Source organism: Eublepharis macularius, chromosome 12 (assembly GCF_028583425.1).
Source record: "Eublepharis macularius isolate TG4126 chromosome 12, MPM_Emac_v1.0, whole genome shotgun sequence".
NCBI lineage: Eukaryota > Metazoa > Chordata > Lepidosauria > Squamata > Eublepharidae > Eublepharis > Eublepharis macularius.
In genome coordinates this window covers 47,868,176-47,881,756 of record NC_072801.1, presented here as the reverse complement: position 1 = coordinate 47,881,756, position 13,581 = coordinate 47,868,176, and the positions used below count along the sequence as shown (strand labels likewise).

General features: G+C 46.8%; 1 protein-coding gene across 1 annotated transcript in view; it reads right to left on the bottom strand.

Moving 5' to 3' along the window:
* The window catches only part of MYBPC2 (myosin binding protein C2), a 64,491-nt gene that overhangs the window by 11,496 nt on the left and 39,414 nt on the right, over positions 1-13,581 (bottom strand). Inside the window, exons 10-22 of the mRNA XM_054993394.1 lie at positions 13,268-13,400; positions 13,019-13,143; positions 12,743-12,848; positions 9,366-9,532; positions 9,108-9,273; positions 8,171-8,277; positions 7,521-7,550; positions 5,600-5,739; positions 3,892-4,051; positions 3,688-3,792; positions 1,301-1,489; positions 813-947; positions 55-222 (exon numbers count right to left, since the gene is read on the bottom strand). Of these exons, the coding sequence (XP_054849369.1) occupies positions 55-222; positions 813-947; positions 1,301-1,489; positions 3,688-3,792; positions 3,892-4,051; positions 5,600-5,739; positions 7,521-7,550; positions 8,171-8,277; positions 9,108-9,273; positions 9,366-9,532; positions 12,743-12,848; positions 13,019-13,143; positions 13,268-13,400 (1,731 nt within the window). The remainder of the gene's footprint in view (positions 1-54; positions 223-812; positions 948-1,300; positions 1,490-3,687; positions 3,793-3,891; positions 4,052-5,599; positions 5,740-7,520; positions 7,551-8,170; positions 8,278-9,107; positions 9,274-9,365; positions 9,533-12,742; positions 12,849-13,018; positions 13,144-13,267; positions 13,401-13,581) is intronic.

The following is a 13,581-nucleotide window of genomic DNA, read 5'->3' as shown; positions in this document are numbered from 1 at the left end:
CAGTCAGGATTGAGAGCTCAAGGATTAAGGATCAAAACTCCTTAGTGGACTTACGGACAATTTCTCGGATGGTTACAGGCTGCCCAAAGGTGGCTGGTAGACTCTTGCCCGCAATGTTGACTGCAACAACCCGGAATAAAAGCTTCTCGCCAGTAGGAAGTCCCTTGGCAGTAAAACCACAACGCTCAACCAGCTCTGTGTTGGCAGCTATCCATTCATCAGCTGGAAAAAGGGTGGAGAAGACAAGGTTAGAGGGCAACTATAATTTCTGCTCTTCATACAAAATAAAGTAGGCCTATTACAAATATCTTAGTGTCAAGATTTATGTAGATATTACAGGACTGGCCCAAAGGTGCAAATAATATAGGAGCCAGGAAAGGCTGCTAGAAGCTGGTTACTTTTTTAAAATGGGTAAGCTTCTAAGAGGGGCTTTGTTGTTCTTCAGGAAAAACAGGGTTTCCTGAGCCAAAGGGTGTTTAGGAGCTCCTGCTTTAACTGAGAGGCATCAGAGTCTGTCTGTAGAGACAGATGGCCCCCATTCTCCTGCCCTGCCCTGGATAGCCCAGACAAGCCCAGTCTTGTCAGATCTTGGAAGATAAGCAGGATCAGCATTGATTAGTAATTGTATGGGAGATCTCCAAGGAAGACCAGGGTTGCAATGCAGAGGAAGGCAATAGCAAATCACCTCTGTTAATCTCTTGCCTTGAAAACCCCAGCAGGGGTCACCAAAAGTCACCTATCACTTGACAGCACTTTCCACCACCACCACTTTCCCAGAGCTGCCCATCTTGTTTTCTGCTGCAGCAACTCACTTCCTTCCTTGCAGTACTCAATGAGGTAGCCATCGATGCCCCCTGCACCAATCCGATCTGGAGCACGCCATTTCAGTGTGGCTGTGGTGTCTGTTACGTCTTCCAAGGTGAGGTGAAGCGGCTCGCTCGTGGGGGCTTTGGTGGGATACAGGAACATGAATTACAAATCTATCAGACTATCTGATCTACATGGACAATGTCCCAACCTCCAGTATCCCTGTAGTACAAAAAGCCTAACAATATGTACTTTCTGGGGAAACCCCAACCCTTTGCGCTGTTGTGGCTCCTCCTTTTCCTTTGGCTGCCATTTTGAATTACCTGAAAAAGGACCTACATAATCAAGCAGGGAGGAGAAAGTAATTTAGTTGCCTCAAAGTGGTGTACAGAACGATCCCGCCCTTATTACCTTCTCTTTCTCATTGATCCATTACCTATCTCACCTAATTACTGCCCCCATCTGGTTCTCAACAGTCACCTCACCAGCTCACCGATTGGCATGAAAGGTTTGGTGTTCAGGCTGGGCTGAGAGATTCCAATGGCATTGACAGCAAAGACACGCATCTCATAAAGCACTCCCTCAATCATCTTGGTAGACTCATAGGTAGTTTCCGTGAAAACTTCAAAATTTAGCTTCATCCAGCGCATGCTTCCCTTCTTTTTACGCTCCATCAGATACCCTGACAAATACAAGAAAAATCAGTGATGGGAGGAGTAACCACCTTTGGTCTAGTCAGGGATCGATGTGGTTGTATGATGCCACATTGCCAGGAAATTCCGGAGTATTTCTAGACGCCATCTCAGTCATTTGCTGGTCACAAATGTGTTTGAGAGGAACTCTACCCTATGCAAGGCAAGGGAGTTGTAAAATGGACTGGGATAGATGCAAACAGATGCAGGTCTAGTCAGTTTCACTCCCCAAAGAAACCATTGATGGAGGGCATATTGTTCAAGGAAAATTGATTTAAAAGAATATGAAAACATTCATTCAATGGTGTAGGAGGAACAGGTAGACTTGCACTATTACATTTTAAAGGCTGGCATTAGTCTGAGCCAGGGCTTTTTTTCTGGGAAAAGAGGTGGTGGAACTCAGGATTAGACATGGGCACGATCTGAATTATGATTTCAAAAAACCCCCGATTTTGGCGTTTGCGCCATCATGACTCAGCTAATCAGTTCCGTCCATGGCAACCGATGCAGCAGTTGGAGGTTTGGTTGTTCGGGACTTGATCGGATATATCGGTTTCTGTTCGGTATTGCAGACACTCTGGCGCCAGTAATTTATTCCCGGGGCAATGGAGCCAGGGGAATGAGCTGTGTTTGCTCTCCTTCTGTCGCCCTCGAAACACAAATGGAAGCCCAGCTTTTCTTGATTAGCAAACTTCCTTCCAACCATGGAGCAGCAACCCAGGGGAGGGAGGGGGAAGGGGGTGTTCTGAAGCCATGGGCACAAAGGAAAGGTAAAAGGCAGTGCGGGTGGCTGGGAGGCCGCCCGCGCCATTCGTCTTTCCCCAGGACAAGGGGCGCGCGGGCAAGCCCGCCGCCCCTTGTCTTGTGGGGCAGGTGAACGGCGCTTGCAGCCGCCAATCCACTCACGCTGCCGCCAGCTCCGCAGTGCACCGGGACAGCCGGCTTGCTGCATGGGCGGGGGGGGGACGACCTAGGAGTGCGCGTGCGTGCGCAAGAGCCTGATAAGGTTGCCCTGGGCACTGGCAACCGTAGATCCTGCCCTGGGAATGTCCCTTCCCTGAGGGGAGGTGGCTTGTTGGCGGGTTAAAAACTCCCTCCCCTCTACTCTAAGTGTGTGTGTGTGTGTGAATGTCCCCTCCCTCCCTGAAGGGAGGCGGCTCATCGCCGCCTCCCCCTGCCCGCCAGGCCTGTCGGCCGCTGCCACCAACCACCATTCCTATATTGCTGGAAACAGCGGGGTGCCCTCCTGCTTTGGCCTTCCCGATTCCGGATCGGAAATGGGACTTGATCGGTTAGAATCGGTGGCCTGGATTCGGCAGCAGCCCGGATCCACGAACGGCTTAATCGGTATTTTTTTTGGATCGTGCCCATCTCTACTCAGGACCGCACAATGAAATCACTTTGGATCAGCTGGAACAAAGGGGGAGTTTTTTAAAGTTTAAATTGCCCTCAGTGAAAATGGTCACATGGCCAGTGGCCCTGCCCCTGATCTCCAGACAGAAGGGAGTTTAGATTGCCCTCCGCGCCACTGGCGCAGAGAGCAATCTAAACTCCTCTCTGTCTGGAGATCAGGGGCGGGGCCACTGGCCATGTGAACATTTTCAAGAGGTGCCAGAACTCCCCGCCACTGGCGCAGAGAGCAATCTAAACTCCTCTCTGTCTGGAGATCAGGGGCAGGGCCACTGGCCATGTGACCATTTTCAAGAGGTGCCAGAACTCCGTTCCACCACGGTCCAGCTGAAAAAAAGTCCTGGGTTGAGCACTTGGATAAGTGGGTATGTGCACATCTCTGGCACACTAAAAACAATTAAGAATCAAATCAAGCAGACTGTGGGGAACAAGTCTCCTACTGCCATGGTATGGTCACGAATATTTTTATTTTCAAGAGCTACATAATTAGGAATAGTTTACCACATTTCACTGTTTACCACATTAGAAAATATGAAAAAATTAGAAAGTGCTCCCAGATTGTGAATACAGTGAGTAGGAGAGGAGCTGTGTTACTATTCATATCACAGGCCTTGCAACTTTTAAGCCTATAGAAGTCAATGGGTGTAAAAGGGTGCTTAAATGGCACCGTAAGATACTCGTGTACACTTCTATTACACATTCTTAGTTGTGCAATGCTGCAGTTAAGTAATCTGATCCACAATTAATCTGATCTACAATGTTCAATGGAAGCTCTCACCTGTCACAGGCATCCCCCCATCATATTTAGGTGGCTCCCACACCAAAATGGCCCAGTCCTCTCCCACCGAAGTGATGTGCGCAGCTTCAGGGGGATCGGGAACATCTGCAAAAAACAAGGAGAGATGGATAATCAGAGAGAGGAATCCCGGGCCAGTTAGGACTGCACATCTGTCCCATATGCTCATCTCGACCTGTTACTCACCTACAACCTTGATATTGAGGGTGGCTGTGTCCTCACCCACCGGATTGGTCACCTTGATGGTGTAACTCCCTTCATCAGTGCGCTCAGCACTTTCTATCACAAAACTGCTCAGCTCCTTCCGCTCTTCTATACGAACACGGCCCTCAGTGTCAGTAAAGACCTGGGGGATGAGAGAAGATAGTCAGAAATGGTCAAAAGGATTTCGACATTTGCAGAGACAACGCAAGCTATCTACACAATGCAGTCAGAGGTGTGCCAGGAATCAGAAGATATTGGGTGGGATCCAGCCAGCTTTTTTGCTCCATGTCACCCAATTCTCCTCCTTACGATTGCCTGCATTTCACATGACTTTTGTCCATGCAGGTCCCCTGATCCCCAGCATAGACTTTTTGGCTGTCAAAGGGGACCACCTTCCCTTTCTCACCAGCAGAAAAGCTACTTGGATCCAACCCACTGAATTTTATGTTTAAAATGATGTTTTAAAATGTGCAGCTGATAAAACTGGGCTGGATCCTGAAAGTGTTTCTACCAAAGAAAGAGGAGAGGCGTCTTTTGACCTTGGCCACTGCAAAGATTATACCAAGGATTGGTAGCCATGCAGGATTGTGGCTGTAATGAAGAAGGGAATCAGGTGAGGTCAAGAAGAAGAAAAATAGGACACAACCCTTATGGTCAAGGAGATTTTCAGAGATCTCTGCTCTTTTCTCTTTGACTGATTGACTCATACTTCTCACCTCTTCCCTGTCTTGAGGGATTGCAATGTTAAAAAAAGTAAATGTAAAATAAAATACCTTAGTTAATCCTTTCAGTGAACACCTTGAGATTACTTAGCAAGCTTCTATGGCAGAGTGGTGATTTGAACCCGTCTCTCCCAGATCCTAGACTGCTGCTCTAACCACTATGTCATGCAGTTGCACTGTGTATACCCTTACAACTTTGGAGATTTTGTTAAATTATATCAGCACATCATCCCTCTGTTTTCTATCTCCATAAAGGGGAGGGGGGGAGGAAGGAAGGATTGTATCATGCTAAATTTTGTGCCAAATAATAGTCCTACGTATGGTCTCCCTTCCCCTCCACCACTTTTGTTAAATAAAACTCTAAAAAGAAATGTAGCCTGAGAAAAGAGCAAATAACACAAAACATGTTTTTCTGCCCGTAATAATATTTCCACTGCATGGTTTAGATTCTCCAATAAAAATAAAAAATAATAACTGCACTAATATACCATTCTTCTAGACAGATTAGTGCCTCACCCAAAACAGTGAACAAGTTAGTATTATTATTATCCCCACAATACAGCTGGGGAGTTGGGGCTGAGAGGAGTGGCTTACTCAAGGCCACCTACTGAGCTCATGGCAATAAAGGGATTTGAACCAGTAGAGTGCTGATTCACAGCCAAACTGCTTAACCACTGTGCTACAGCAGCTCTCAATGTTGCCATTACTGCATTCATCACCTGTCTAGTAAAATTCAAGACAGTTTTCTTCTATTCTTCCATTGTTGATAGCATACAACATGCAGTTTTTATTTCCCACTTTTGTTATGCAGGTTGCTTTTTGGTTTGCTTGGTTTATAGTATGCATCACACTGTTTTATTGCATTGTTTATTGCATGTATTATAACAGTTTTTCTAATTGCAGTGTCTTCTAATGCTGTAATTTGCCTTAAGTCTGGACAAGAAAGACGGATTGTAAATGACACCTACCACATCGCCCTTCATCCAGGTGGCAACAGGTGCTGGTTCCCCAGTGATGGGCACATCCAAGCGCACCTTATTCCCTGCAACTACCACAATGGTGTTTTCATGTGTCTTTCCAGAACAGTCCAGGTGGATCTTGGGGGGCTCTAGAGAAAACAGAAAGGACAATGACACCAAACTGAGGGCAACTCCTCCTTTATATTATATTTATATTAGACTTTAGGCATAACACCATTGCCCAAAGCAATGCCCCCTTCTGCCCTCAAGCCTAGGAAGTTCTTCAAGGGCCCCAGATCGGAACCACCTGCTCATAGATTCTTCTTTGTCAATGACAGGTTTAAGATCACGTCACTTCTCTTGACAACTTCTTGAGGTAAATTGTTTCTGTTTTACTGATGGAGGTGATGTAGTGCCTAGCCCAAATAAAACCTCATAAAGGGGTGGTAAGGATGGATTCCACATCTCTCAACTGTTTGGAGATGCCAAGTGAAGTGGTCCAGCCTGAAGCAGAGTGTTTTTCTTTCAGAAGCACTCTTGAATGTGAAGCACTTTACTACCATCTCTCTCCATCAGGTAAGCAAAATTATTCTCATTTTAAAGATGGGGAGTTGGTGAGGGAGGACAGCGGTTTGTCAAAAGTGGCTTTGTCACGCTATTTCTGACGTCACCCAGAGGCAGGCAGTGATGATTCTATTTTTGTGATGCCACAAAACCAGAATCATCACTTCCTGCCTCCGGGTGACGTCAGAAATAGCACGAAGAAACCACCAGTGTTTCATGAGTGTCAAGCCATTTTAAGGCCGTGGGGTAACAGCCCAGGCTGAGCTAGAATTTAGAATCATTTCCTTCAAGTCCAGCAGCTAGAGGACAAAGTTACATGATATCTGGGAACTCTGGTGTTTTGAACTTCCTTGGGCAGGACTTTTATTTATGAATTCCAATACTATTTATTTGTTTGTTTACTTCATTTATACCCCATTTCTCTCCACAATAGGAACCCAAAGTAACTTATAATGTTCTCCCCTTCTCCATTTTATCCACACAACAAACCTGTGAGGCAGGTTAGGCTGAGAGGGTGTGACTGACCTAAAGTCCCCAGAAAGCTTCCGTGGAAGAGTGGGCATTTGAAGCGGGATATTCCAGATCCTGGTTCAACACTCTAACCACTATACAATATTCAAGGGGAGTGTACATAGTATGTATCTCCCCTCTATTTATCCTCAAAACAACCCTATGAGGTAGACAAAGTTAAAATATCTTGATTCATAATAACATAATAACATTCTATTTATATACCACCCTTCAGGACAACTTAACACCCTCTCAGAGCGGTTTACAAAGTATGTTATTATTATCCCCACAACAATCACCCTGTGAGGTGGGTGTGGCTGAAAGAGCTCCGGGAAGCTGTGACTGACCCAAGGTCACCCAGCTGGCTTCAAGTGGGGAAGTGGGGAATCAAACCTGGTTCTCCAAATTAGAGTCCCGCACTCTTAACTACTATACCAAACTGGCTCTCATTCATGTGGATGGTAAGTAAGCTGCTTTTTCCACACTGCTATTGATTTTTTTGGCTATTTTTATTTGTTTGTATTTTAATGGTTTATTGTGAACTGCCTTACAGGTTCTTAAGCTAGACAAAATTGTGGGGTATAAATATTTTAAATATATAATAATTGAGAGCTTTGTGTTAGCAGGGATTTGAACCTGGTCTTCCTAATCCAACAGTCTAGCCAATATACCACACTGGGTCTTCTAGAACAGGAAGATGGTGTAGGAGAAATGGCTCTGTTGTGGTCCATCAGACCAACTCTGTGTAGTCCACCTGCATCCCTCCAGCACTTAAAAACATTGAGAAATATCTCAGGTTCCACCCCCACCCATCCCACACCTGCCATTCCTCCAGAGGAATCTGCTCTGAACTCACCTTGTTTAGGGACATATTCAATCTTGATTTCTAGAAGTTGGGGAAAGAAAAAATATGAGGCAAAGCAATGAGTATCTCCAGGCAGATGTTACAGTATTTGCTGCCTCCCTTCTATGTTGCTGTGGCACAACAAACTTCCCCAATAGCGGTGCCCTTGTGAGAAACAGGATGCGAGAAACCTCCCAACATCTAGAGGTCAAATACATAGAAGGCCAAGTGCAGATCTGCATGCTGTTGACTAGGGAATGTGGCCTCTGCAGCTCTCATGGAAATCTGACAAACTACGTAAAAAAAAACCCATGCACAAGAAGTTCCTGACTCCATTTGCTATAGTCTGTTGCCCAGTTCTCTTCCTTACTATAGCCCCCATCCCTCATGGCTTATGTCCATTTAGGTCCCATAGCCTTTATAGTTGGTCAAAGGGAACCATTCCTTCATCACCACCAGAAGATCTGGTTGCAGCTAATCTGTTGGCTTTCAACTGCCTACATTCTTCCCCCATCTGCTCTGTGCTGGGTTTGGAGAATCTTGGGGGTTGCTGCTCCAGCCACAAGTACAGAGCTTGTGCTTTATTTATGAAATCAGTATGGGAGGGTCATGCTCCTATGGAATCCCCAGCCCTTCTTCTGGAAGCCCATTCCTTCACTGACCCAGGAAGTTGAGTTTGGCAGATAAGGAGATAGCATATCCATCAGGAATAAAAGTATAGTCTCCTTCATCTTCTGGTCTCACGTCATCAATGACCAGCTTGTGAAACCTGCCAAACAAACAAAAAAGGTGTTAGGACAAAAGCAAGTGGAGGACAAGATAGGCAAGACAGCCAGTGCAGATTCCTAGCAGACTTCTTGCCCAGTCCCTAAGAAATGTCTTGCACTAACTTGCCCTTCTCAAAGAAAGAGATGGGCCTCTCCAAGAAATTACCTAAAACCAACCACAGTATTACCATGTTTTTGGTCTTGGATTTTTTTCCCTAAAGGACTAACGCTACTGCCTGCTATTTTTCTCTGCCTGGAAATGCACACTGTATGTTTTCTAAATCTAGTCCTCTTCTTGCCTTTTACAAATGCCTAAAGCTTTCCTTTAACAAATCCTACCCCTCATGTTGAGGCCACCCTGAGCAGTTAGGCTAGAGTCACCTAGTATGTTTGGGTTTTAATCAGGAAAAACAAACACAAAATACCTCTTGTTTCTTACATTTTATCTTTCCTTTCCTTCTTGATGATCTGAGAAGCATTTTATCTCTGCGCAGCACCCCAATAAGACATGTTAGGCTGAGAGATGGTGGCTTGTTCAAGGCTACTTACAATGCCATGCGAAGCAGAGTTATACCCAGCTAAGTCCATTCACTTCAATGGACTTAGAAGAATGTAAGTCTCCTTAGGATGGCACTATTAATCAGATTCAAACCCAGGCAAGGATTTGAAGCTGGATATCATACATCCAAATGCAGCACTTGAGTTAACACCCAGCAGATTTCAGGGACAGTTCTACAGACTGAAAGAACATCTGTCCCAATGTCCACAAATCTCTTGTGTGCAGGGACAAAAAGAGACCTAATACCCACCTTTCCCTTTTCTTTCTGCTCACCTGCCCTTGTGAGAAATGGTGATGCGTTTGCTGGGCCGGACCTCAACTCCATTCTTGTACCATTTGCCAGTCACCTTCTCATCAGACACCTCGCATTTGAAGACAGCCTGTTCTGCTGCTTTGACAGTTAGATCAGCGATACCCTGAAGGACCTCGAGTGGTTTGTCTGGGAGGTGAGAGAAATGGAAAGGTCCCACCTGGCAATATCTCCAGATCCCTTTTGGAGTCCAACTGCCTGCCCTGCCATTCCCCACAGACCTTCAACCGCCAGCTCAGCCTCTGAACTGCCACCATTAGTCAAGATCTGGTAACGGCCAGCATCTTCTTTGGTGGCCTCATTGATAAGGAGGATATGTTTCTTGCCATCCTTCTTGAAGCGGTACTTGAAGGCATCCTCACGAGTCAGCTCTACGCCATTTTTCTTCCTGGTGGGTGGAAAGAGACCCAAGATTCAGAGCTGACAAAACCAGATAGATAGCAGCATCTCCATGATACAAGTAGAAGACGGCAGGTCTTCCCAACCTCACAATGAGCAGCCAAAACCCCACCCAGTAAACATGTTGACAGGTCTTCCTTTTTTATTGTATTTTTATTGTCCACAATTTCATTACAAGGGAGAGAATAAAGCGCAAGGTTTAACATTATTATTAAATGGGCTAATTCCCCAAACATGACAAATAATGTACAGTGGCTGCTCATGGTTGTTCACCCCCAATCTCATTGCCATATTCAGGATCAATTGCAGCTTTTGAAAAGCCTTCAAGGGCAACCCCAGCTATTACCCAAACTCTCTTGGTGTGTTTTAGCAGAAGACGCAGAATGATGGTTGGAAAAGTGTTGTGTACTGGGCCGAGCAAGGCCTCTAAAGTAGTTACTGTATTGATTGTAATGCACTATACTGTGTTGAGCTTGAGGTTCAGTCAAGGCTCCCAAAGCCTGCATTCTCATTGGTCCATAATCCCTGCAATATCACTGGTTACTTTCTCATGACAGCAGCCAATCGGTCCTCTATAATAAAGACCAATCAGTGGCCTGTCTACTTCAAACAGTGTATATAGTTTATGCAGATGATGGTATTCTAAAATATGTATTCTCATTGGCTATCAGTTATTCTGGGGGTGGAGCTGCTGTATATATATTGAGGACTTCTGTTCAGTCTGTCAGTGTGTGTTGTGTTCCTGCTAAATAAAGAGCTATTGAATCACCTCGTGTCTGAACCCACTATTTAACACTGGCGACGAGGATGGGATCTCTGATTGGGTATGCAGCCCCAATACCAGAGCGATATCACTAACAAGGTGCTTGGGTAGGCAGCCCCAAGACCTAAGCTGAAATCTTAAGCGTGAGGAATTGTCACCTCCACCATCCGACATACGCTCGCTTCGTCCAGAAGGCAGACATGGCCGCTAAGGGCCACTTCGAACCGTTTGACTCAACAGCCGAGGACTGGGAATCCTACATTACCCGCTTCGACTTCTACCTTGAGGCGAACAAGATTGAAGACACAGATCTCGCGAGAGCAACGTTCTTCAGCGTGTGTGGGCGTTCCACGTTTGATATAGCACGGGCACTAGTGGCGCCAGCCCAGCTTCAAACTACAGCGTTCAACACAATAAAAAACAGACTCAAGGAGCACTTCTCACCACAGCCATCTGAGATAGCCTGCAGACATGCGTTCTACAGCCGAGACCAGGCGCAAGGTGAATCGATAGCGGCATTTGTCACAGCCCTCCGACAGGCAGCCAGACAATGTAACTTCCCTGACCTTGAGATGGCACTACGTGATCGCCTGGTGTGCGGCCTTCGTGATGAGAAGCTACAGCGCCGGCTTTTCACGCAGAAGAACCTCGACTTCCAAACAGCATTCAAAGAAGCACTAGCAGCTGAAGCAGCAGACCAGTCCACCCGGGAGGTGCGACGTTGGCGGAGTCCAGATCTGCCCCTGAACGAGGAGCCAGTCCACTATGGGGATTTTGACAGTGGCTCTGAGGAAGAAGACGGTGTGCACAGATTCCATGCAGTGCAAGCCCAGCACTCTGAGAGGCAGCCATACTACGGTTCCCATTGTTCTAGTTGTGGGGGAGACCACGAAAGAAGGAAATGCCGGTTCCGGGATGCCAACTGCCGGGCATGCGGAAAGAAGGGCCACATCGCTCGGGCCTGCATAACTGTCAGGAAAGGAGGCTCTCCGCAGCAGTCTCCTCGCCTCACTCCGCGCTGCCAAAGGCCAGGAGGAAGAGAGTGCCAGCTGAATGAATGCCACACCACAACTGTCATCATGCACACACAAGCAGGCAACAAAGATAAGATCTACACCACGGTTTGTATTGAGGGAACACTGTGTGTCATGGAGGTTGACTCCGGTCAGCGCTCTCAATTGTCTCCAGGGACACCTACAACCGCCTGTGCTCCAAGGGCAAGAACCAGCCGCTCAAGCCCAGCAGTCTACACCTGATGGATCTCCAGGGTCGTCGGGTTCCAGTGGTTGGAGCTGGCCGAGTTGTGGTCGGCTACAAGGACTTTCACGGCCTCCTTCCTCTTGTTGTGGTTAAGGGGCACTGCACGAGTTTGCTGGGACTTGATTGGTTCAAGGCGTTGGGCATCCGCGTTACCGGAGTCCAACAAGGCAGCCAAGCCATAAGCAAAGCGGCACACAGCAAGTTCCCTGCCAGGCACGTTTCATCAGGGCGCCGCAAAGGGCCGCCCGTCTCCACGCCAGCAGTGAGGACAAGCCATTGGAAGGAGCATCAGGTCCACTCTGCACTCAATTACATCAGCTTAAACTGCCTTGGCCGCTATGGGAGCAGAAACAGAACCGGGACTTTTCTCCGCAATCCACGGCCTCAAGTGGCTCGCAAACTCCCACAAGAGACTGCACCTCCAGAGCAAAGCCAGCAAGGAACACGGGGCTGTCGGCCCCAAAGAACTCTGGAGCAACTGCACCGTGCAGGCTCTGGCAGGCTCACCTTTCCCCATTCCCACTCCAGGACTCTGTTGGCATCAGGTAGTTCCACACTAGGGGGGAAGGGGTGTGATGTATTGGTCTCAGGGCCTCTAATGTATTCTGGCTCACCTTCCCCAGCCTATCTGCGAACAACAGGGTGTTCCAAACTAAGGGGGGAGGGGTGTTGTGTACTGGGCCGAGCAAGGCCTCTAAAGTAGTTACTGTATTGATTGTAATGCACTATACTGTGTTGAGCTTGAGGTTCAGTCAAGGCTCCCAAAGCCTGCATTCTCATTGGTCCATAATCCCTGCAATATCACTGGTTACTTTCTCATGACAGCAGCCAATCGGTCCTCTATAATAAAGACCAATCAGTGGCCTGTCTACTTCAAACAGTGTATATAGTTTATGCAGATGATGGTATTCTAAAATATGTATTCTCATTGGCTATCAGTTATTCTGGGGGTGGAGCTGCTGTATATATATTGAGGACTTCTGTTCAGTCTGTCAGTGTGTGTTGTGTTCCTGCTAAATAAAGAGCTATTGAATCACCTCGTGTCTGAACCCACTATTTAACAAAAAGAGAAATGAATCACAAGATTATGAAGGAAGGTTGAAAGGAATGGCTTTGTTTGGATGATGGAAACTCAAGAAAGAGAAAGGAGGGGAACGATCAGGGCAAGCAACTTACCATATCACTTGGGCTCCTTCCTCAGACACTTCCGCCTCCATCTCCACCTTGTCCCCAACATATACCTGCTGATCGTCCAAGCCAACATTGATTGTGACAGGTGGCTCTGGGGACAGACAAGCAGATTAGCCAGGGTAAACACCAGCCACAAACCCTGCCTTCCAACTCACCTGTTTAGCTGATCTCCTTTGCCCCACCTCTCCAGCATTCCTCCACCATTGCTAACCCACACTGTTTTGCCCAGCCGTGAGGATCTCAAATATGCCCTGCCCACACCTCTGACAAAGACTTCTGTGAAGCTCCTTTCTTCCCCAGCAACACATTCGTATGCTGCGTCATCAGCCAGTGTGGCTTTGGTGATCGTCATGATGCGCTTCTTGCCCACATTCTCAAAGATGTACCTGCCACAGAGAGGGAAAACCACATGTAACTAGGTTCAGCACCAACCTGCCAAAACCCACTCCAGTGTCAGATATCTCAGACATCATGGCTCCCATCAGATTCTCCAGTCCTATTCAGACTCACTTGCCACTAGGTTTGATCACTTGCCCATTCTTCATCCATTTGATAGCCAGGTCTGGGTCACTCAGTTCCACCCACATTCTGATTTTCTGCCCTTTATCAACTTGGTAGGCAGGGTCCAATTTTGTCATGAAAGCTGCAAAAGGGATGAGGAACTTGAAATCTGAAATCCTTTAACACTTGCAATGTGTCGCTTTCTAGTTCTCTACAACTTGGGTAGTTCTTGCTCCATTCCCGAGGAAAATCTCACAGTTCCTTCCTATTCTAAACTAAACTACTAAGAGGCATTCTAAATTTCTTTATGAGAGATTCACAAG